Source organism: Chelon labrosus, assembly GCF_963514085.1.
Source record: "Chelon labrosus genome assembly, chromosome: 14".
Classification (NCBI taxonomy): Eukaryota; Metazoa; Chordata; class Actinopteri; order Mugiliformes; family Mugilidae; genus Chelon; species Chelon labrosus.
Window position 1 is genome coordinate 1,136,797 of NC_140347.1, and position 23,672 is coordinate 1,160,468.

Genomic DNA, 23,672 nt, shown 5'->3' on the forward strand with positions numbered 1-23,672 from the left:
CACACAGAGACTCCAGAAAAACTTTACGTAACCTGGACGTTAGCATGCTAATCAGTTAGCCTACTGAGTTTCACCTCGAGACGTTTTTAGTTTCTTAAAAAACAACAAAAAAGCATGGCAGGACGTTTGGGAATTCTTTTTTTTTAAAAAAACTTTATTTCTCTCCCAAATGTTTTCTTTGGCATCAGAGCGTCGTCTCCATAGAAACACATTAAATACTGAACACCAGCGAAGAAGAGGAGTGATTGTCATTTTAAACGGAACAACATGAAGCTCGTAACTACGTCAGATTTAAACCGTTAAAGTTCTGTATTTATTTATTTACGTAATAAAATATAAAAGCTTATTATTATTTAAAGGCTCTTTTCTATAAAACATGAGACGTCAGAAGTTTCTAGACTAGAACCCGTGGCAGAGCATCTTGAGCAAGGCACTAACAGACTCCTGGATGAATGTAAACAGGAAGTGAGTTTCTTCTTCTCTGGCTGCTGGTGAAGCTGTCACCGTGTCCTGTGGTGCGTTCAGGAGCTGGCGTTGGCGCGGTGGAACACTGTTGCGATGACGTCGGAGTGGGCGTGTCTCCGTTGCCGTGGAGACGCGCCTCAGCACTGCGTCTCCTTGCTGTCGATCTGGTGCTGCCGCTGCAGCCGGAACAGTTTTGCCTTCTCGCTGCGACTCGCCGCGCTCTTCTCCGTCAGGTCCTCAAAGGAGCGCCGCGCCCCGCCCGCCGCCGCCCCCGACGGGCGCCCGAACGCCTCCTCCAGGGCGTCCTCGTCCAGGTGGGAGTCCAGGCTGGGGTCCTCGTGGATGGTGTCCAGCGGCGGGGGGGTGTGGCCTGGGTCAGCGATTGAGACTGGGGGGGTGCTGGTCTGCTGGGGGCCGGCGGGCTGGAGCCGCGGGGGGGCGGCGCCGAAGTTTGGAGGTTTGAAGATGCGAACGGACGCCGAGTCCAGGCTGCTCAGGAGCTCGGCATTCTGGGAAAATAGAGAGTGAAACCTGAGCTTTGATGTATGTGAATGAATGAATGAATGAATGAATGATGGATGAGATGAACTCACACTGGGGAAGAACAGAGACTTGGTCGTCTGCTCATACTGTTGATCAAGCTTCTTGTCCTGAAACAACAAAGAACGTCTCAGAGGACGGAGGACACACAGAGGACAGAGACAGACTGAGACAGACGGGGGACAGGGTCTCACCACACAGTGGACCAGGATGCTGAAGGGGACCCAGAAGAGGAGGGAGAACGCCACCACTGAGCCCACGATGTTGTCCGCCAGGAACTTCCCAAACGTGTTGATGTCCAGTTTGTCGATGAAGTCCCAGAGACGCTCCACCACGTCCTGCACCTGCTTCATGCACTTCCCCTGCAGACAGGACCACAGGTCAGAGGTCAGAGTTTAGCCGGGGAGCCAGGGAGCGTGTGATTGGTCGCTCGGCTCACCGCTCCGTCACAGAAGCCCACGGTGCAGGGTTTCCCCTTCCTCAGGAACAGGAAGTGGCCGTCCTGGTCCTGGTAGGGAGCACAGACGCCGCCGCTGTTACGGCAACAGACTTTACAGGAAGTGTTGGTTTCTGGGGGAAAAAAACACCGTTAGACCACTAGATGGAGGTAAACTTGAGACAAAGGGCTCAGATTCTATCAGTCAAGTCACCATGTGGTTCATAGTTGATGTAGAATCATGTGGATAGACTCTAAAGGACAGAAGATAATAAAACTAGATCAGCTACATTTGTTGTCAGTACGTTTTGGTTTTGATTAAATATTGAGACAGAAGAAGAAACTCTGACATGAAGACTGAGACACTTAAAGTCTGTTTTTGTGTTTTCTCTGTTAGCTGAGGCTAGCTGGTTAGCTCCAGATATGTGATGCCTGGTATCAATGGAAAGAGAAGCTTCTCTAGTTTCAAGAGAGTGGAGCAGAGAGGATTGTGGGTAATGTGACGTTTAAATGTGACTTGTTTTTTGAACTAATATGTTCAAATGTAATAACAGACTCTTGCTGGCAGGTCGGTAGGTGGTCGTACCGTTGCAGGCGCAGGGCTGCAGTTTCAAGACGGCCTGACAGAACGGGACACACTCTCCGTTGAGACACTCCCCGTTGTCCAAACACATGGTCTTATCGGCGGCGTTCTCCGGAGGAGGACACTCGCTGCTGTCTCCTGTCAACACACACACAGAACTGAACTGGTCTCTGGTTCATGATCAGTTTGAGGCGTTGAGACACGGCGGCGGCGGCGGCGGCTGACCTGTGCAGTACGAGTGTCCTTTACAGGTGGCGTTGATGGGCTCCTGGCACACTTCACCTCTGGACTCGAACCGGCAACCTTTACAGCACGCACTGTTCCTGTCACTGGACACAGAGACGAGAGTGTCACAGACAGAGGACAGACACTACGGGACGTGATCACTGAGCGTCCTGTGGGACCTGCACTGAGCTTCGGGCTTCAGCCGACAGTCGGCGGTGCAGCAGTTGTCCGAGTTGATGTGCAGGAGCCCGGGGTCGCACTCCTCGCCGAGCTCCACCCGAGAGTTCCCACAGACGTTGATGTTCCTGAGTCTGAAGCAGGACGGAGCCTTGGAGCGGAGACGCTTCACGATGGAGCGCTTACTGCAGTTAGAGAAGAGCTGGACACAGGGACAGGGTTAGCACGCTAGGATACACGCTACGACCCATAATAGGATATGTACAAGGATACACACTAGCTAGACACTAGGACACACAGTAAGAACACATTAGCTTCATGCTAGGATACACATTAGCAACAGGTACACACTAGGAGCATGCTAGGACCCATGCTATGAACATGCGTCTTCCAGGTGTCTGAGGAGGAACCAGGAGCAGCACCTTGTTGTTGACGTGGTCTCCGCTAACAGCGATGGGGTACATGACGTACTTCCCCCCCTGGTCCTCTCGGGGGGCGCAGTACGGGATGTTGTCCGGGTCGTGCTCCGCTCCAAAGTTATGGCCGAGCTCGTGAGTCGTCACCAGATCTGCTTCCTGTCAACAGTTAAACACTTCCTGTTCGTCACAGTTCAAAGGCTAATCATTAGCAGACTTTAGCTAAAATATCATTGATATGTAATAGACTGGGTTCAGACCTTGGTCAGGATGGTCTTGCCGTAGTTCTTGGTGCTGGTGAGGCCCGTGTTGAGGTAGATGGACCCGTGTTCGTTAGCGGTCGAAGGACAAGCTGCCGAGGGACAAAGGTTTTAATACTCGAGCTCCTCTGGTGATGAGGCAGAACGCAGGGTGGAGCGGAGGGACTCACCTTTGGAGCAGAGACCTCCGGGGATGTCGGGTTTGGACGGGGCGACGTAGGCCAGACCCAGTGTCCCCTCGTCAAAGTCCTGGTAGGTGAAGAGGTGAGCCAGGCAGACGTTGGACGCCTTCTCTGCAATGTCTACGCTGAACTGCTGCAAGGAGACGGACGAGCACAGAGCTACTGCTTAAAGGTTTCTGTCTTAAAGTTAGCATCTTGTTAGCATCTTGTTAGCATGTCAGCTCATCAAGCGCTACCTCCAGCAGCTTCTTGACGTCCCAGACGTCTCTGTCCTCCACTGGACTTCCTCTCATGTTGAAGTGACTCTTTCCTGGAGCCACGGGAGTCGGACTCTTCTCGATGATGATCTGGCAGCGGACGGCGGAGGAAGTTGGTTTTATTTTGAAAAGACAAACAGGGAACGGAGCAGTAAGGTTAAATCAGCTCCTCACCTGCTGGATCTGGACCCCATAGCCACTGAACTCCTCGTCCCACGACGTGTTCCTGTAGATGTCGTCCACTCGGTCGATCAACTCGATCTGAAAACACAGCCAGAGGTGTTAGGGCGTTGGGGTGGAAGGTGTGGGGGTGTGGGGGTGTGGGGTGTGTTGGGGTGTAGGGTGTGCTAAGGGGGAGCTGCGCCCCCAGAGCTCTGACCAGGTAGTTGAGGGTGGTGCTCTCCTCCTCTCGTCCCATGTGTTTGAAGAAGCGATGGTCGGCCACCAGCAGCAGAGGACACGTGTTCTTGTTGTGGTCGTGGAGCTGACGTCTCTCTCTGAGGACAGACTCTGAAACATGGGGACAAGGACAGAGACAGGGACAGTTTAGACCAATCAGGTCGCTCCATTTGGATCAGAGTAGCCAATCAGAGCAGACCTCTGTGTGCTGGATTCAAATATTAAAACTGGTCATGAACGTATTTTGTTTGCTAACCGCTAATTTACTGAATGTAAACTGCCACAGACGTATGCTAACAGTATTAGCATGGGAGAAGACTGACCTTCTTCCTCCTGCTCTTCCAACATGGCCGCCCTGACGCCGTCGGGGAGGAGGCGGCTGGGGTCAGAGGTCACGTAGCCGCAGACGGACGGCCGCTGCAGACGGCTGATGTTCCTGATGTCCTCTGAGCGGTAGACCAGGAGTCGACCATCGGGGGGCGCCGACGTGAACCTCCACAGAGGCTGAAGAGAGAAGACAGGGTCAGACGTTCATGGTCCCCAGAGGAAGAACCACGTCCCTCATCATCATCATCATCTTCATCTACCTCCACGCTGTACTCGCCCTCGTCCGTCAGGATGTGAGCTGAGAACTCGTGGTCGTCCAGATGAGCCTGAACACGAGAGTGTTCCTCCCCTGGAGGACAAAAGACGGAAAGGGTCTTTATTATCTTTTACTGTGTCTCCTCCTCCTCTTCCTCCTCCTGGTCAAACTGAGACTACAACTCACCGATGACGTGTCCCGTGAAGTAGCTGTGTCTGTCCACCGGGTAGCTCCGCTCTTGTCCGTCCTCGTCCACGACCACGGCTCTGAAGTCGTCGGCGAACAGCTGGTCGTTGGTTCTCAGGTAGAGTCTGAACTGCCTGCAGAGACACGGGGCGCCAGCGGGGGGGCGCTCTCAGCATGTCAGGGATCAAAACACTCAAAGGGTCAAAGGTCAAAGGTTAAAGGAGGAGTCTGACCTCTGGAGGGCCGTGAAGGTCAGCAGCTTCTCCACGTGGGTCTGAGTCTGGAGGTCACGGCGGCGGACGGAGTGAGTCTGGAGGCTGGAGAGGCGCAGGACGTCGAAGTCGTCCAGCATCGAGCCGAGGGACGCTGAGACCCAAACAGTCAGTCGGTAAGATATCCAGTTAAATTAAATGAAATGAAATAAGAGTAAAAATTTAGTAAAATAAAATTAAATTAAAGAAAAAATCTAGTAAAATAAAATTAAACAGTATAAAATAAAATAAAACAATATAAAATAATAAAATAAAATAAAACTGAATAAAATAAAAGTAAAAATTTTGTAAAATAAAATATACGTAAAAAAATTTGTAAAACGAAAATATAAAAGATTAAAATAAAAGTAAAAATCTAGTAAAATTAAATAACAGTATAAAATAATAAAATAAAATATAAGTAAAGATTTGGTAAAATAAAGTAATATAAAATAATAAAATACAGTAAAAGTAAAAAGCTAGTAAAATATAATAGTAAAAAATAATAAAATGTAAGTAAAACTCTAGTAAAATAAAATAGTATAAAATAAAAAGACCCGTAACATGTAACACAGTCAACACTAGAACAAGGACGTAAAACTCAAAGTCAAGGTTCTAACATCATTTCACTTTAGTGTTGCTCTACATTAACATTATTGTTGTTATTATTGTTGCTACTGATCATGACGGGCCAATCAGATCGTCTGGGGGCGGGGCTTAATGTGATGACGGACAGAAGAGTACAGGCAGTGACACTTTAAAGGAGGAACAGCTGTTATAAAATTAAATAAATAAAAACTAAATCTGATAACTGTGCCTAAAAGGTTTTGATTTAACAATAATTAAATAAATCATGAATTATTATGTCATAATGTGAATGAATCCATAACTTTTATTTATGGTTGACACCACTGGTCCTCCATACATTCCGCCCCCTCTCTCGCTGTAACTTGGATCCAGGTAGAAACTCACCGAGCTCCGGGTCCTCGCTGTGAGCGGACGGAGACACGGCGGCCTCGGTCAAAGCGACGGCCAGGGTCAGGAGGCCGACGGCCGGGGTCAGGAGGCCGATCCCCGGCCTCATGTCGGCGGCTGTTAACGGGAGGACGGAGGTCGCTGCTCGGCTCAGCCTCGACGCGTCAAACTGAACAAAGTCAAGCGTTCAGATAAAAACATCAGATTTAAGTCGCATTTCTCTGACTCTGAGTTAAAGTTAGTTTTAAATGTAAATAAAACTCTTTGTTTGGTCCAGAGACGCGCAGGAAATCCGCCTCCTCTCCCCCGAACCAGGAAGCCCGACAGCGGCCAGGAAAGCTAGCGAGAACCGGGGAGGCAGGCCGGAAGTAGGCCCGACGGCCTTCACAGTAAAAGCACAGGCACCAAATCCGAAAAAGCGTTTAGAAAAAGAAGTAACTGGACTGTAGAGTATTTTTTTAGAAGACGTTTCATCCGAGTAGCTTCTTCAGTTCTTAAAGACTTGTGGGAAGTTTGAGGGCAACACAAACGCCCTGTACAAGAAGGGCCAAAGCTGTCTCCACCTGCTTAGACGACTGAGGTCCTTTGGAGTGTGCAGGGCACTGCTCAGGACTTCCTATGACTCTGTGGTGGCTTCTACCATCCTGTATGCAGTGGTCTGCTGGAGCAGTGGGAGCTCAGAGAGGAACAGGAAGAGACTGAACAAGCTGGTCAGACGGGCCGGCTCTGTCCTGGACTGCTCTCTGGACTCCATGGAGGAGGTGGGTGAGAGGAGGATGTTAGCCAAGCTGACATCAATCATGGACAACCCCTCTCACCCACTGCATCAGACTGTTTCAGACCTCAGCAGCTCCTTCAGCAGCAGACTGCTCCATCCACGCTGCAAGAAAGAACGCCACCGCGGGTCATTCATCCCAGCTGCCATCAGGCTGAACAACACCAGCCTGAGTCAATCATTTTTTGCACAAATAAATAAATCTGCCTTTTTGCACAAACCTCACCATCTCATAGTTTAAGTAATTATTTATTTGTAGAGTTTTATTCCACCGTTGGCAAACTGTATATACAGAATGTCTTTATATTTCTAGTTTTTTCTCTATATATTTTTCAGAGCATTGTTCAGAGCATTGTTATTTTGTATATATTTTTCAAATTTGTATAGTGTCGTTTTGGTAACTCTTTTTTTAACCATGTCGAAGTTGTCATTGTCTTCTGTATATATATTTGCCAAATTCCGTGCTACTGTGACAAGGAAATTTCCCATGCGTGGGATAAATAAACATGTCTTATCTTATCTTTAAATAGGAGACTCTGTGGATATAACCCATGAGAATCTTTCATGACTCTTTGTTAACAACCAGAAACTGGAGCAAAACTAGTCATCAAACTTCTCACCAGTCCCTCCCTTCTACGGTGAGTTCAGTAAAGTTACTAACTGTGCTTCTGGTTCCTCTTATTAACTCACCTACACCACAATACAAACTTAAACAGTTCTCTAAAAAATGTCACAAATGACAGATATGTTGGTGTGATATGTGGGTTTGCATTAATCAATGACGGACGGAGGCTCGTCTGCTTAGCATCAACTCGGAACTTTATTTTTATATATCGAAGAAGAACTGCATGAGTAACAGTAAACATTCTCGTAGCGCCCTCTACTGGCTACTCTGGGAGCCAGCTCATATAAACACGAGGCTGACTTACGCCACATCTCCCCCTTTTAAATTCAAAGGAACATTCTGCATCATATTATGAATTCTGAACTTTAACGATTACTTCTGAAACATATTCTGAATAGTAACTTTAAATTTCAAGTCACTCAAATTAACACTTCCCTCATTTCTGGTAATAAACTAATTATTTTATCAACCCTTCTCATTCATCCATCCCATTTTTTCAATCATACATAACATAATGAAACACATTTCTAGGCTACAGGGTAGTGGGTGGACTACCACTCCCTGGTGGAACGGAAAAGGGGATTATTCTGCCCCATTTGGCTTCCCTTCCCACTAACTAAAGAGTCAGCTTGACAACAGGTTTCACTACACGTCCAGAGCGAGTCACTTTGACTCCTGGTGTGCGTGTCTCAACAGCGGTCTCTGGTTCAAGACCAGCAGGGTCTGGGACATTGCGAGTGATAACACTGCGGTCTGGTGAAGTTGAGCTTGTCACCGGTTGAGTCTCATCAAGTTCTTTGTTGACAATTTGCAATTGCCTGCGGTTCCGTCTGATGGTTTCTCCTCCAGGCATTTTCACAACGAATGAACGTGGTGTTGAACTTCTAGCCTGGACAACCCCAGACTGGCTCCATTCCTTTTCAGTGTCAGTTTTGAGACGTACTCTGTCACCCACGTCAACAGCAGGAAGTGGCTTTGCTGAGTATCTCCTGTTGTATGATCTTTCATAGGTTCTTTTAGCTTTTGCATCATTCAGCTTCACAGTCGACAAATCAGGCCAAGCTGGCCTCAACTGGTGATTGAGCTTGGGGACTGTGGTCCGTAGTCGCCTTCCCATAAGGAGTCTGGCTGGACTCTCTTTCGTCGGTTCTGTAGCAGTGTCCCGGTAACTCAGAAGAGCAAGCTGAGGGTCTGGTTGTCTCAAGATGCTTTTGGCTGTTCGTACCGCACGCTCGGCCAACCCATTGGTCTGGGGGTAGTACGGGCTTGAAGTTATATGCTGTATGTCATATTTGGACATAAAATCCTTAAACTGCTGGGAGGCGAACTGAGGGCCGTTATCAGTAATCAGTTCTTCCGGAAGTCCAAATCATGTGAAAATGCTCATGAGCTTGCTCATGACTGCTTCACTTGTGATCTTTGTAAGGCTCAGTATCTCCAGCCATCTCAAGTAGTAGTCCATAACTACAAGGAAGTTTTTGCCTTTAACCTCACACACGGTGTGGTAATGAGTGGTTCACGGTGCTGGCTTGGTTTGTGTTTGTTACAATAAGAACATGACAGCACCTTATCTGTCACTGCTTGGCTGATCTTTGGCCACCAGACGGCATCTCTGTATCTCTGGCGACATTTGGTCATGCCCTGGTGCCCGTGGTGGATCCTTTCCAGCATCTCAGATCTCAGTGTTTGTGGAATCACGATCTGGTTTCCTCTCTTTAACAGTCCGTTTTGTTCACTTAGACTGCCTCTCTCTTTGAAATAGTCCACAGCACACACTGAGACATTTCTTTCATGTTGTGGCCACCCCCTCCTGATGTAGTTTTTAACGAGCTGCAGGGAGTCGTCTTTTTCCGTCTCCTCTCTTATGCGTTCTAACACTGGTTTGTTTCTCTCCTGCTCTTCCACAGCATCCACATATGCTTGGACATCCTCCTCAAGTCCGGTGTCATCCTCATTGGGCTGTGGGTGCCTTGAGAGGGTGTCAGGGATGATCAGGTTCTTGCCTGGAACAAACTCAGCAACAGGGTTAAACTTCATGAGGCGGATAAGAAGTCTTTGACATCTCAGGGGAGCTCTATCTAAGTCTCTGTGGTTGATGAGCGTCACCAGAGGTTTATGATCAGTTAACAGTCTGTACTTTTCCAATCCGCACAAATAAAGGTAGAATTTCTCTGAAGCCCACACCCCAGCGAGACATTCCTTCTCTATCTGAGCATATTTTTTCTCCGCTTCAGTGAGCGTTCGAGAACAGTAAGCTACAGGTTTCAGCGTACCTCCATGATCCTGCAGCAGTACGCCACCGAGTCCGTAGCTTGATGCGTCGGCGCCTACTACTGTGGGCTGCTTTGGGTCGAAGTACTGGAGTACAGGTGCGCAGGATATCAACGTTTTAACTGTCCTGAAAGCTTCCTCCTGCTGAGGGCCCCACATCCATGTCACATTTGTTTTTAACAGTTCATTAAGAGGATGCAGGATGTCTGACAAATGAGGTATGTACCTGCCGACATAGTTTACCATACCCAGTACTCGTTTCAGTTCAGACACATTGTTCGGTGTTTCCAGGGCGGTGATGGCTGTGACTCTCTGTGGGCATGGAGCAATGCCATCCCGGCCAATCACGTGACCCAAGAAGTGGAGTGAGCTCTGTCTCATTTTGCATTTCTGTCGGTTAAGCTTTAAGCCTGACCTGTGGATGGTGTCCATGACTTTTCTCAGGTTACGGTCATGTTCCTCCATTGAGGCTCCGAACACCAGGATATCGTCCATGTAGACCACTGTTCCATCATGGTCCTGCAAAAGCTCTTGCATTTTTCTTTGGAATATCTCTGGTGCGGAAGTTATTCCAAAGGGGAGCCGCTTAAAACAATAGCGACCTTTTGGAGTTATAAACGTGGTCAGTTTTGAGCTTTCTTCATCCAAGGCAATTTGCCAAAATCCACTGGCTGCATCCAGCGTAGTGTAGACTGAGCTTCCAGCTAACTTGTGCAGAATACCGTCGACCGTTGGAAGGACAAACCTTTCTCTTTTTACGTTTTCATTCAGCTTAGTGAGTCCTACACAAATCCTTACTTTTCCATTCGGCTTGAGCACTGGCACCATCAGCGAAACCCATTCTGTTGGCTCAGTCACTCGCTCGATAATGCCATTCTGTTCCATCCGCTTTAACTCCTCCTCGACTTTTGATAGGAGTGGTATGGGTATACGGCGGGGTGCTGCGACACTGTATGGTTTTGCGTTTTCTTTAAGGACTATCTTCACAGGATCACCTTTAAGCAGTCCCAGCTCTCCATACACACCCACTTCTCCAATGTGCTGTATCAAGCCTAGGTAAGCTGCCACTGACCTACTAAGCAAGTTGTCGCATGTTGACTTTGCCACTATCACTCTGAAATGACAGTCTTTTGTTCTCCCTCCTTTTGTTACCTTTATTCAAGCCAAAAACTGTCCTTTATTGTCCACTTTTCCGCCTGGACTGACAATTTTTGATGTGACTGGTCTCAGCTTCGGCTTTCCACGGAGTCCGTTATCAGTTATTATTGTGGTGTCTGCACCGGAATCAATCTTAAAGTTGACTGCAGTCTTACACATCACTACCGTGGTACGCCATGGTGGCTCTGTGTCGGTGATGACTTCATCTACTGTACTCTGATTAACAGTCTCATTTACAGAGCCTAAGAACAAGCTGTCGAGCTCCTCAGTCACTTCATGAATTTGTTTTGTTCTACATTTGACAGCAAAATGGCCAATTTTGTGGCATTTGTTACATTCTTTATCTCTTGCTGGGCACTGGTCTCTGTTATGAGTGCGTCCGCATCTGCCGCATTTTCTTCTGTCATTTGTGTTATGCCCGCCAGTAGCCCCTTTGTTTTCCCACTTACTTTTAAATGGCTTTGTCTTCACTTCATCGATGTGTCCTGTCGCACCAGTCTTACTGTTCTGGAGCTTTACTAACTCAGAATGTCTGGCTATTTCCGCAGCTTTTTTCAATGTGAGATCACTGGTCATTTGCAGTTTGAGTGAAAGATCTTTGTCTCTGATTCCTATGACGAGCCTGTTTCGTATCTCCTCTTCTTCCTCATGAAAGTCACAGTGAGCAGCGAGATCGTACAGGTGCCGTATGTATTGTTCAATTGACTCGTCTGCCGCTTGGGTCCGCGAGTGGAAACGCGCTCTCTCAAAAATCACGTTTCGCTTCGGCACGAAGTGCTCCTCAAAAAGGCACAATACATAGTCAAAATCTTCATCACCTTCATCCTCCGTCAGGTTAAACGACTTGTACACTTGTTCTGCTTCTGGGCCCATGGAGTATATCAGCGCACTCACTTGGATGTCGGCCGACTCATTATCTAGCTTAGTGGCTACTCGATACCTCAGAAACCGTTGCTTCCAGTTCGGCCAGTCCTCCGGCTTGGCAAAATCAAACTGCTCCGGCGCCGGGAATTTCGCCATCACCAGCTGCTAATCCGCAACAAAGTGCTCCAGAGAAAACTTCGTTCACTTCTGACACCATGTGATATGTGGGTTTGCATTTATCAATGACGGACGGAGGCTCGTCTGCTTAGCATCAACTCAGTACTTTATTTTTATATAAGAAGAACTGCATGAGTAACAGTAAACATTCTCGTAGCGCCCTCTACTGGCTACTCTGGGAGCCAGCTCATATAAACACGAGGCTGACTTACGCCACAGTTGGTATGGCTGGTGTTATGGAACCAGGAAGGGTTAGGGTTAGTCTGACTGTTAGGAACTACTTTGAACCTCAGGGTGTTTTGTGAATCTGGTTCTAGTTTAGTTAATGTTCATATAGTTATTACCATCTAGTGGACAGATGTAGAACTACATCATCTCATATGGATCATGTCAGTCAGGTAAGAGAGAGGAACGAGGAAACAGTTCCCTCTGACTGCAGGGAACCTCCCACTGGTTAAACTGGTTTTAACGTCACTCTGATGTGTTTACAGACTCTGAAGTTATGAGGATGTGACGACGTCTTCAGATTAAATCCAGGCCTGATGAGAGAGAATGAGCAGCTTCTTCTCAACACATGAAGGTGGAAAGTGTCTGAAAGTCGACCTGAAGTGAGTTCAACAGGTGAGAATCCTACCAGAGAAATCTGGAAATGTCTCATTAACTGGATCACTGCGATTATATTCAGTTCATCTCACTTTTTTACTGAGCAGTTAAAGATGTTTCTTCATGAATGACTGCACTCACTTGTTTTACTGGTGAATAAAAGATGAAGTGATTATAACCTGTAACCTAGAAACTATGCAGGGAGTGTCAGAACTAGTGTGACAGCTTAGATAAAACATAGCTGCATTTTACCAACTGTCAACACATCCATCAATTCATTTTCATTTTTGAGTTCCAATCCTAAACAATAAAGTTACAAACAGAAAGCACTTGGAGCAGATTAGTAAAATGTCGTATTTCATGACTTTATAAAATTGTGTGAAAAACTAAATCTATTTGGAGTTCTAACAGTCTGAGGTCATTACTGGAAGAACATAAACTTATGCATTTTGAAGTGTTGAGAAGAACAACGACTTCAAAATGAAGTTTAAAGAAAACATTTCCCAGGAATTCATTCTTTGTATTAGATTCTACATAAGACTCCATGTGATTACTGTTTCACTCTGAACTGATTATAAGGAACATGTCACTGTTAAAATGTTATGTCTTCTGTTTGTAGGAAAATCTAACAGCAGAAATAAGACTCTCCTGTATCCAGCTGTGTCCATGGAGAGAGACCAGTCTAAAAGTCAACCTGTTGACTTCAAACATGGACAGAAGTCAGCTGGTCCAGGGTAAGAAAAGAAGAAATACATTTCTCTGACAAAGACAGGACTTTCTATTTAAGGTTTGAGGACTTCAATTACAAAATGACTCAGAATGTGTATTAATCTGCTTTATATTTTAACAGGATCCATCAGCAAAGACCAGATCCCTCTGGAATCACATCTGTGTCCATGAAGAGTGACTGGTCTATGGGTCGAATTATTAACTTCAAAGATGAGCAGCAGTCTGCTGATCCAGGGTCAGAATTAACACAGATCTATTAATCATTATTCAGTTCTGTTCATTAGACTGTCATGTTTTAGTCCAGAGTTTATCTGTCATTTAGTTTCCTCTGTTAAAACACCACATTCAGTAATCAGAGCAATGTTTGTTGTTCTCATCTTGTGTTTGTGGCATCAATAAAATGATGATCATCACCAAAGTGTGTTTGTTAAAGAAGTTAGTTTGAATCAAAGATGTTTCTCCACAGACTTCAGCAGCAGATCTCAGTGGTTTCCAGTGATCATCATCACAAAGACCTGGACTCCATATTCATGGTGAGTAAATGTTCAATCACAGCTACTACTGCTAACCTCAACAACCACAAACTAGCATTCTGGTTGGAGAAGTCTTCATGTTGAATGCTGTCAACAAGCAGCCTTTCAGATCAACATGATTGTGTTCTGATCATTTAAGTTGGATTATTATTCTGTTCCAGCTGCTGGAGGAGAACATCGTCAGTTTTATGAAGAACGAGCTGAAGAAGATCCAGAAGGTTCTGAGTCCAGATTACCCAGAATGCTTAGAGAGTCAGAGGGAGGATGAGGAGGTGTTGGAGGGTGAGGATGAAGAGCAGAGGAGGAGCAGCAGAGATTTATTTGTGAAGATCACAGTGAACTTCCTGAGGAGAATGAAGCAGGAGGAGCTGGCTGACTGTCTGCAGAGCAGTAAGAGGATTTAACAGCTTTAACTTGATGGAAAGAGGAAATGGAGGAAACATGGGAGAAGTTTATATTTCTAGACTCTGTTAATATGATGAAAACATCTGAATCACATCTATGAATTCTTCTGGACTGAAAACAGTCACATGTGAATGTTATTAAAATGAATGAGTTCACTGATTCATTACATTTCTTGTTCATTCAGGAACTCGTGCTCCAGAGTGTGGACGTAAAGTTAAATCTACTCTGAAGGAGAAGTTCCAGTGTGTGTTTGAGGGGATTGCTAAAGCAGGAAACTCAACCCTTCTGAATGAGATCTACACAGAGCTCTACATCACAGAGGGAGGGACTGCAGAGGTCAATGATGAACATGAGGTCAGACAGATTGAAACAGCATCCAGGAAACCAGACAGACCAGAAACAAGCATCAGACAAGAAGACCTCTTTAAAGCCTCACCTGGAAGACATGGGCCAATCAGAAGAGTGATGACAAAGGGAGTGGCTGGCATTGGGAAAACAGTCTTAACACAGAAGTTCACTCTGGACTGGGCTGAAGACAAAGCCAACCAGGACATCCTCTTCATATTTCCATTGACTTTCAGAGAGCTGAATGTGTTGAAAGAGAGAAAGTTCAGCTTGGTGGAACTTGTTCATCACTTCTTTACTGAAACTAAAGAAGCAGGAATCTGCAGCTTTGAAGAGTTCCAGGTTGTGTTCATCTTTGACGGTCTGGATGAGTGTCGACTTCCTCTGGACTTCCACAACACTGAGATCCTGACTGATGTTACAGAGTCCACCTCAGTGGATGTGCTGCTGACAAACCTCATCAGGGGGAAACTGCTTCCCTCTGCTCGCCTCTGGATAACCACACGACCTGCAGCAGCCAATCAGATCCCTCCTGAGTGTGTTGACATGGTGACAGAGGTCAGAGGGTTCATTGACCCCCAGAAGGAGGAGTACTTCAGGAAGAGATTCAGAGATGAGGAGCAGGCCAGCAGGATCATCTCCCACATCAAGACATCACGAAGCCTCCACATCATGTGTCACATCCCAGTCTTCTGCTGGATCACTGCTACAGTTCTGGAGGATGTGTTGAAAACCGGAGAGGGAGGAGAGCTGCCCAAGACCCTGACTGAGATGTACATCCACTTCCTGGTGGTTCAGACCAAAGTGAAGAAGGTCAAGTATGATGGAGGAGCTGAGACAGATCCACACTGGAGTCCAGAGACCAGGAAGATGATTGAGTCTCTGGGAAAACTGGCTTTTTATCAGCTGCTGAAAGGAAACCTGATCTTCTATGAATCAGACCTGACAGAGTGTGGCATCGATATCAGAGCAGCCTCAGTGTACTCAGGAGTGTTCACACAGATCTTTAAAGAGGAGAGAGGACTGTACCAGGACAAGGTGTTCTGCTTCGTCCATCTGAGCGTTCAGGAGTTTCTGGCTGCTCTTCATGTCCATCTGACCTTCATCAACTCTGATGTCAACCTGATGGAAGAACAACAAACTACATCTCTGTTGTCTAAAGTCTTTAGAAACAAACCTAAACTAACACGTCTCCATCAGAGTGCTATTGACAAGGCCTTACAGAGTCCAAATGGACACCTGGACTTGTTCCTCCGCTTCCTCCTGGGTCTTTCACTGCAGACCAATCACACTCTCCTACGAGGCCTGCTGACACAGACAGGAAGTAGCTCACAGACCAATCAGGAAACAGTCCAGTACATCAAGGAGAAGATCAGTGAGAATCTGTCTGCAGAGAGAAGCATCAATCTGTTCCACTGTCTGAATGAACTGAATGATGGTTCTCTAGTGGAGGAGATCCAACAGTCCCTGAGATCAGGAAGTCTCTCCACAGATGAACTGTCTCCTGCTCAGTGGTCAGCTCTGGTCTTCATCTTACTGTCATCAGAAGAAGATCTGGACGTGTTTGACCTGAAGAAATACTCTGCTTCAGAGGAGGCTCTTCTGAGGCTGCTGCCAGTGGTCAAAGCCTCCAACAAAGCTCTGTAGGTGGATTTAGGAACTATTTGAAACATGATTCATTTAGTAAATGACAAATAAATCATTTGATGTTGATTCTTCTTCAGGCTGAGCAGTTGTAACCTCTCAGAGAGAAGCTGTGAAGCTCTGTCCTCAGTTCTCAGCTCCCAGTCCTCCAGTCTGAGAGAGCTGGACCTGAGTAACAACAACCTGCAGGATTCAGGAGTGAAGCTGCTGTCTGCTGGACTGGAGAGTCCTCACTGGAAACTGGAAACTCTCAGGTCAGGATACAGCTGGTTGTTGATCAGTTAAATCCTGATTTAGGTTCATGTTGGTGCAGAAGTTCAACATCTGGAGGATTTTCCTTCTTCTTCTTGAGTTTCTGATATTTTTCTATCTCCAGTCTGTCAGGTTGTCTGATCACAGAGAAAGGCTGTTCTTCTCTGGCCTCAGCTCTGAGCTCCAACCCCTCCTATCTGAGAGAGCTGGACCTGAGCTACAACCATCCAGGAGACAAGGGAGTGAAGCTGCTGTCTGCTGGACTGGAGGATCCACTCTGGAGACTGGACACTCTCAGGTATGGACAGACAACAGGAGCTCACACAGTGTAGGTTTGTCGGTAACACTTTATAATAATTGCACACTATGAAGCAGTAGTAAAGCGTTAGTAAACACTTAATTGATTATTTATAAAGCAATGTGTAGATGGTTTGTAAACATGTAATCTTACTGTAATTCATGGTTAATTAAGGTAGTTAACCATTTACTGATTGTTAGTAAACTTAATGTAAAGCAGTGGTTCCCAAAGCGGGGGCGCGCCCCCTAGAGGTGGTGCACAGCCATTGCAGGGGGGACGCAGGGCGTGGATGGAATTAGAGTGTGACAATTTTTCAGGACTCCCGCGGATCACAGTAAGGGGGCAGTCATGTGATCGGGATATGACAGGAGTATTTTTGTGGGCTACACTGAACATAATTACACATGAAGTTTACTTTAATTTGTTCAAAAAAGGTTGAGGTTTGTATTGATTACAATGTTTGTACAAAGTGTGTGTGTGTGTGTGCGGGGGGGGGGGGGGGGGGCGGTAAATGTAAATGTAGAATGTAAAGTGAGGACTATTTAAACATCAATATTAAAGTTAACACATCTGGGCTGTAACAAGGAATCAGTGATGAAGTGAAGACTTTCAAATTGTTCTCTTCACTGACCAGAAGTCCTGTTCGTCCAGCTCTTCATCTCATGTTGGACGTCACTGCAGCCTGTCTGGATCAAACTATACACAGACAAATAGACATGTTAAATCATGTTATACTGTATAACATGCTGAATATAACTCTTAGCACTGTTCAACAGGTCATCATTTATTTAAGGAATGATGAACACTACAGTCATCAGATTATGTTCCCAGTGTGACAGTGTTTGTTCTTGTTTAGTTCCAGGCTTATTTCTGACAATCACAGTCAAATGAATGTACAAGTAAACTATATTGACTTGTGTAAGACACCACTGACATACATTTAGCAGGCCTTTTAACAGTTCGTGACAAGAAGGTGTCTGTTTTAGACAGAATATTAATACAAAGAATCACATTTTGGTTTCATGATCAATATTTGACAGTGGAGACTGAGCTCTGTTTATTTCTTTCTTATATATCTTTCAGACAGTGAAACATCAGAGACAGTCTATACTGATGAGTTTCAGTCTGTTTCTGTGTCTCACTGATAAACTGATGAACTCTGCTTCATGTTGAACAGCAGTTAGTACTCATGTTGGATAGAAAATCATTCTGACTGTGTTTCTTCCTCCAGGATGGACCATGGTGGAGAGCAGTGGTTAAAACCTGGACTGAGGAAGTGTAAGTTTGACTAATGATGATAAAACATCAAAGTGTCAGTTTGTCTTTAAATCCAAAGCTGATAGTTGTGGTATTTATTCATTCAAACATCACTGACAAGAGAATCCTAACTAAAAGTATCATCATTAAACTTTCTATTAATGAACAACAGATCAGTGAGTAAAGAAAGAATAAATTCATCAGATGTGTCAGATGATAAACTGCAGCTGTGTTGTGTCTTTTTCTCTCCATCAGATTTCTGTCAACTTGAAGTGGACACAAACTCAGTCAACAGAAACCTCAAACTGTCTGACAACAACAGGAAGGTGACATATGTGAAGGAGGAGCAGCCATATCCTGATCATCCAGACAGATTTGACTGGTCTCAGCTGCTGTGTAGAAATGTTCTGACTGGTCGCTGTTACTGGGAGGTTGAGTGGAGAGGAAAAGTTAATATATCAGTGAGTTACAGAGGAATCAGAAGGAAAGGAGACATGAAGGACAGCTGGTTTGGAGGAAATGATCAGTCCTGGAGCTTGAGCTGCTCTGACGGTGGTTACTCTGTCCGTCACAGTAACAGAGGAACATCCATTTCCTCCTCTGTCTCTAACAGAGTATCAGTGTATGTGGACTGTCCTGCTGGAACTGTGTCCTTCTACAGAGTCTCCTCTGACAAACTGATCCACCTCTACACCTTCAACACCACATTCACTCAACCTCTCTGTCCTGGATTTTTCTTTTTGCCATCTGGTTCCTCAGTGTCTCTGTGTTCTCTGTAGGAAGGAGAGTCTTTAAAGTGACAGCAGCGTTTAAATGTTGATGGTGGATGATGTTTCTCTTTGGTTTACAGTTGAATCACTGATTGTGATTTAATGTCAGAATATGTTTGGTCTTAGAAGTAGTGAAATTATCTCCTAACCACTGAACTCCTGGAAAAACTGGACTGACTTTGATGATCACTTCTATCTGGATAATCCTGGACACATGAAGATCAAACTGAGAGGTCTCATGTCTGAAACTGGTTATTGTGAATTCAGCTCTACACGTATCCTGAAGTACAAACAGTATTGCTCTATATTTTCCATTTGATGAAGTAGAAGTTTTCCTATTAAAATATTATTCTACTCTGTGACCACACTGCTATCTAATCAGCCTTGATAATTTTACCTTGCATAACTGTATTAATGTATTTCTCCATAATCAGTGATGTTTAATATAACATGGAGTAGGTGACTCTTATAAATCATATTTTAAATTATCTGGTGAGGAGAAATTCTGTTTGTGCCCCAAAGGTTGGTTTTCTCCACCAGAATAAATCCCAGAAACTCAGGTAACAGAGCATTGTGTCACTTTTGCACTGCCTCTACTGTTTCTGCATTTTCATTTTTATTCAGCCAGTTTTATCCTATTCATGTAATCACATAAGTTTATGGCAGAAATACATTCTACCACTAAGTAAGATCAAGGAGTCAAGTTTTCATTTCAGTAGTACCAAGAGGTCTCCTTTCACATCTGCCTGCTTCTGAAGCACACCTACTCTGTCTTGGAGGGACAGCGTTGATCAACAGATCCAGACCCTTGTTGGACCTGAGTCTGGTACCTGCAGAGTTCTGGCTGGACTCACTGGAAGGTCCCATACGTTGGCTAACCTTTAACGCTGTTTGCTATGGTGAGAGGTGATGCTGGGTAACAAACAGAAGAAACATGTTCACCACAGAAAGAGCTGATTAGTTTCCTAAAGTGTTTTTTTTTTTTTTTTTTTTGTCAAAGTCATGTGGCCTAACAAGTGTGTAAAAATACTTGTTAGGAGGATAATTCAAACCTTGTGAAATATAAGCTAACCAAATTCTGCTGGCTTGTATGTCCCGCTCAGCAGCCAACCAAACACAGAAACATCTCTACCAACGTGAAGACATCAGATACCTGGCCTAGTCAACAGCAGTATGCAGCATGTCATTGGGGTTTTCAAGTGGGCACCTCCCTTCACCCATGTTTGGTTAAGTTAGGCCCACGACACCTCAAGAAGGCTTAACAGTGCGTTCCAGCGTCCTGGAGTCACCCCCCTCCACGCTGCCACTGCACAACCCCGTTTATCTCACCATTCAGTGACTATCAACAACTAATCTTTCAATAATTTAGCCAAGTCCATCTATGAAGCAATTAAACGTGCCTGATATGTTGATGCGGCCTGAACCACAAACAGTTATAACAATTATATTAGAGAACAGCAGATAAACAACAGTGTCTTGTTATTCTTTCTGTTTACTTAATAGTAGGTAATGTACACCTTTTTAATCAATCAGGATCAAGAATTCTCTACTTATTCACAACAATGAAAAATAAAAATATTCATACATTCTCCATAACACCTTTAATTAACTTACTGAAAGACAGATGATCTCAAATAAATTTTAACACTTGTACACTTTGTCACCTTTTTAAAAAGGAACAAACAGTTTGTAAGTAAAGTCATGTTTGTGTCTGGCAGCTGACTGAGCTCTTTATTAGTTTCACTTCTTGTCAGGTTTAACTTTTCAAAATTCTTCCTCATTTTACTTCACGTTCAAAGAAGGTTTCATCCTAACGTCTCTTTTTACTTTTATCAGGTTGTAAAGAATCAGTCATTTATCCTCTGGAGGTGAAGCTGTCCATCTAAAAGCTGCTTTGAATCTACTCTTTCCAGCAAGACAGAAATGATCATCTAGCAAAGTAAGTTTTCATCGAATTAAATATAAAATCTGTTTAGATTCTAGTTTGAGCTTTTCTTCACACTGCAGTGAGTTGTATTGTGTTTTGGTTCATGGACTGTAACACACAGAAGAGTGTAGTGAGGAACACGCTGATAGTCAATGTGTTATTTCTCCCTATAATTATAATCTTCAACTTTCTAGTAAATAAGTAAATCAATCACTGCCTTCATGAGTTCCTGATCAAGTAAGATCTGTATCACTACATAACAGACAGCAAAAGAGTATGAATAACATAGGAGAGTAAAAACGTCTCAAAGGAGGACTGGATGTTAAAAGATAAATGACATTATAGAATAAAACAACTATCACTGCTTAGATGCTTTGTTTCAGTTCCCTACATGGATCATGTGATTACAGCTGGTTTCTCTGGTTGTGTGATAATCACATGCTAAAGCTGACTGGACACTTCCTGTCAATGAACTGTTTTAGAAGGGCTAAACAGTCTCTGCAGCAGCTGTAAAGTACAAGACAACATCTATTTAAGGTAAAGTGATTCACAAAAAGCGTGAGTGCCCTGTGTTTTATTTCCTCACAGAAATAAGAACTAATGTGTCCAGTGATGTGAATGTTGTTGAAATGAATGAATGAATGAATGAATGAAAGGCTGTTGTGTGTGTGAAGGTAATGTATCAGTGTGCAAAAGGAGAACTACTAGCTATTACAGTATCGCTAGCATTTAGCCCAACACTATGCTAGCATTTTCCCTTGCATGTTATCAGAAGTGATGAAAAGACATCCTGTCTTTCCTAAGTTGCTGAGTTCACCAGTGTGTTGTTTGTTTCTGAAAATGAACCAAACTGACCACACTGCACCTGTTTGTAGTATAACTGGACATCTACTTCTGTGGTAGACTAGTGGGATTGAACGTTAAGACTTTTGTCAAGTCTAAAAGTTGTTCAAAAATATTTTTGGCTTTGGCCAAAATTATGCTCAAATTAATATTGCACGATTATGAATAACTGCCAACAGTACCCTGCCTCACACGGGGCATCATTTGTTGGGCCTGTGTACTAAGGGCACTAAATATTGGGGTTTGGCTATCATAAATAATTAATAATTATCAAAACTAATTATTTCTTATTAAATAATTGAATCTAAATTACAAGATCACATCGGGGCACCACCCTTCTTAGAAGGGAAAAGATTCACAAAATCAGTCAAAATATATGTGCTGCCCCTTTAAGAGGGGATTGATTTGGCTGCTGCACTGTTGTCCATGCAGGTTTAAGGTACTGCCTCTCCAGTCACTCGGCGAAGCTGTTACCTTCAAGCAAAAACTGTCAATTTGGTACTCTGATTAATAATTAACTTAATAACTAGAACCAAAATTACCACATTAACATCTAGTTATGGTTGCCGTGTGGCTCCTGTTGTTTGGGATTTTAGCCTGCAAACCTTCTGTTTGGTGGCTAATAGAACTGTGCAGATCCCTCAGCAGGCTCTCGCGCTCTGGTGCTTTCCATTGTGTCCAAGACAAGGAAAGCCATGTGTTCACAACTTGGTAATACATGATGAGCTTCCATCACTCACCACCAGGTTCAGGTCCCAACAAGCGAAAGGCGTTTATCTAGCTGTGTCAGTGCCAAAAGTGCATGAAGTTGATATGGAAAGGGAGGGGATGCAGTAAGAGGTTTTATCTGGTGAGCTTGATGCTTTCTTACCTTTTGTGTCACATGGCTTTGTCTGTTTGGTGGGAAGTGAGAAGAAAGTACCAGTTAAGATTCTACGTGACCCTGCTACGTTTGACTGCTGCCCTTTTCAGAGGGGAGTAACACTGGATCCTCTGTTCCTGTGTTGTGTGTGGGCCGATGCCATTCACGAAGACGAGTTGAAGCATGAAGCGTCGGAATTGTGTACGTTTTCTCTGTCAGATATTCCTCTTTCAGTTTCGCAGGAAGACCTGAAGGTTTAACAATGAGCTGATCCCTCTCTGTCGGTTTTGGTTGAGCAGGTGCTTCCAGTAGGGGTAGTGAACGATAGCTCTCGAGGCTATTTCATTCACGATGAGGTTCTTGTGAGAAAGTTCCACATGGTGACAGTTTCATTGGCGACCCCATTATCCAGATTGTGATGCCAGCTATCGGGAGGCTGTGTTGAAGTTAGCACAGTAAAACTTACAATTGGGTCCTGCTGCATTTCTTTTGGCCACGTTTGAAAAGGGATGTTGCTGCATACATTAGGACATGTCATATGTGTCAACTCACAGGCAAGCCTAATCAGAGGCTAATGGCTGTGCCTCTGTTTTCTATTCCAGCTGCCAATCTTTTTGAACACTTGATCAGTTCATTTTCATTTTTGAGTTCCAATCCTAAACAATAAAGTTACAAACAGAAAGCACTTGGAGCAGATTGGTAAAATGTCCTGGTCGTATTTCATGACTTTATAAAATGTTGGATTGTGTGAAAAACTAAATATTTCTGGAGTTCTGACAGTCTGAGGTCATTACTGGAAAAACATAAACTTATGAATTTTGAAGTGTTAAGAAGAACAACGACTTCAAAATGAAGTTCAAAGAAAATATTTCCCAGGAATTCTTTCTTTGTATTAGATTCCACATAAGACTCCATGTGATTACTGTTTCACTCTGAACTGATTAGAAGGAACATGTCACTGTTAAAATGTTATGTCTTGTGTTTGTAGGAAGATCTAACAGCAGAAATAAGACTCTTCTGTATCCTGCTGTGTCCATGGAGAGAGACCAGTCTAAGAGTCAACCTGTTGACTTCAAACATGGACAGAAGTCAGCTGATCCAGGGTAAGAAAAAAAAAATACATTTCACTGACAAAGATAGGACTCTGTGTTTAAGCTTTGATGATTTCAATTAACAAAATCCAGAAAGCATTAATTCAGAATGTGTATTAATCTGCATTATGTTGTAACAGGATCCCTTACCAAAGACCAGGTCCCTCTGGAATCACATCTGTGTCCATGAAGAGTGACCGGTCGATGGGTGAACCTAATGACTTCAAAGATGAAGAGCAGTCTGCTGATCCAGGGTCAGAATTAACATAGATCTATTAATCATTATTCAGTTCTGTTCGTTAGACTGT

At 44.4% G+C, this 23,672-nt stretch overlaps 2 protein-coding genes across 2 annotated transcripts in view; one reads left to right on the forward strand and one right to left on the reverse strand.

Annotated features, from left to right (window-relative positions):
• Positions 1 to 124: 124 nt before the first annotated feature.
• On the reverse strand, positions 125 to 6,931 carry adam17b (ADAM metallopeptidase domain 17b). The gene is made up of 18 exons (XM_084560869.1): positions 5,933 to 6,931; positions 4,943 to 5,075; positions 4,710 to 4,843; positions 4,528 to 4,616; positions 4,264 to 4,444; positions 3,921 to 4,051; positions 3,716 to 3,802; positions 3,521 to 3,631; positions 3,273 to 3,417; positions 3,103 to 3,194; positions 2,849 to 3,001; positions 2,429 to 2,628; positions 2,250 to 2,353; positions 2,028 to 2,162; positions 1,445 to 1,575; positions 1,200 to 1,367; positions 1,059 to 1,115; positions 125 to 974 (listed from the first exon to the last, which is right to left on the reverse strand). Exons 1-18 carry the CDS (start codon positions 6,042 to 6,044, stop codon positions 603 to 605), a joined length of 2,535 nt encoding a protein of 844 aa, XP_084416995.1. The 5' UTR covers positions 6,045 to 6,931; the 3' UTR covers positions 125 to 602.
• Positions 6,932 to 13,624: 6,693 nt separating this feature from the next.
• Positions 13,625 to 23,672, forward strand: part of LOC311499368 (uncharacterized protein) — a gene marked incomplete at its 3' end in the record, with an annotated part of 47,624 nt that continues 37,576 nt past the window's right edge. Inside the window, exons 1-4 of the mRNA XM_084560323.1 lie at positions 13,625 to 13,670; positions 13,832 to 14,060; positions 14,260 to 16,063; positions 16,145 to 16,318. Coding sequence (XP_084416449.1) covers positions 13,668 to 13,670; positions 13,832 to 14,060; positions 14,260 to 16,063; positions 16,145 to 16,318 — 2,210 coding nt within the window. The 5' untranslated portion in view covers positions 13,625 to 13,667. The remainder of the gene's footprint in view (positions 13,671 to 13,831; positions 14,061 to 14,259; positions 16,064 to 16,144; positions 16,319 to 23,672) is intronic.

What these genes read in the sequence shown, in the direction of transcription:
- adam17b (XM_084560869.1), bottom strand. Translation starts at nt 6,044, where the DNA reads ATGAGGCCGGGGATCGGCCTCCTGACCCCGGCCGTCGGCCTCCTGACC. An exon ending in ACGTCAAGAAGCTGCTGGAG is followed by an intron (nt 3,418 to 3,520) that starts GTAGCGCTTGAT and finishes GTCTCCTTGCAG; the next exon opens with CAGTTCAGCGTAGACATTGC. An exon ending in GCAGCCCTGCGCCTGCAACG is followed by an intron (nt 1,576 to 2,027) that starts GTACGACCACCT and finishes TTTTTCCCCCAG; the next exon opens with AAACCAACACTTCCTGTAAA.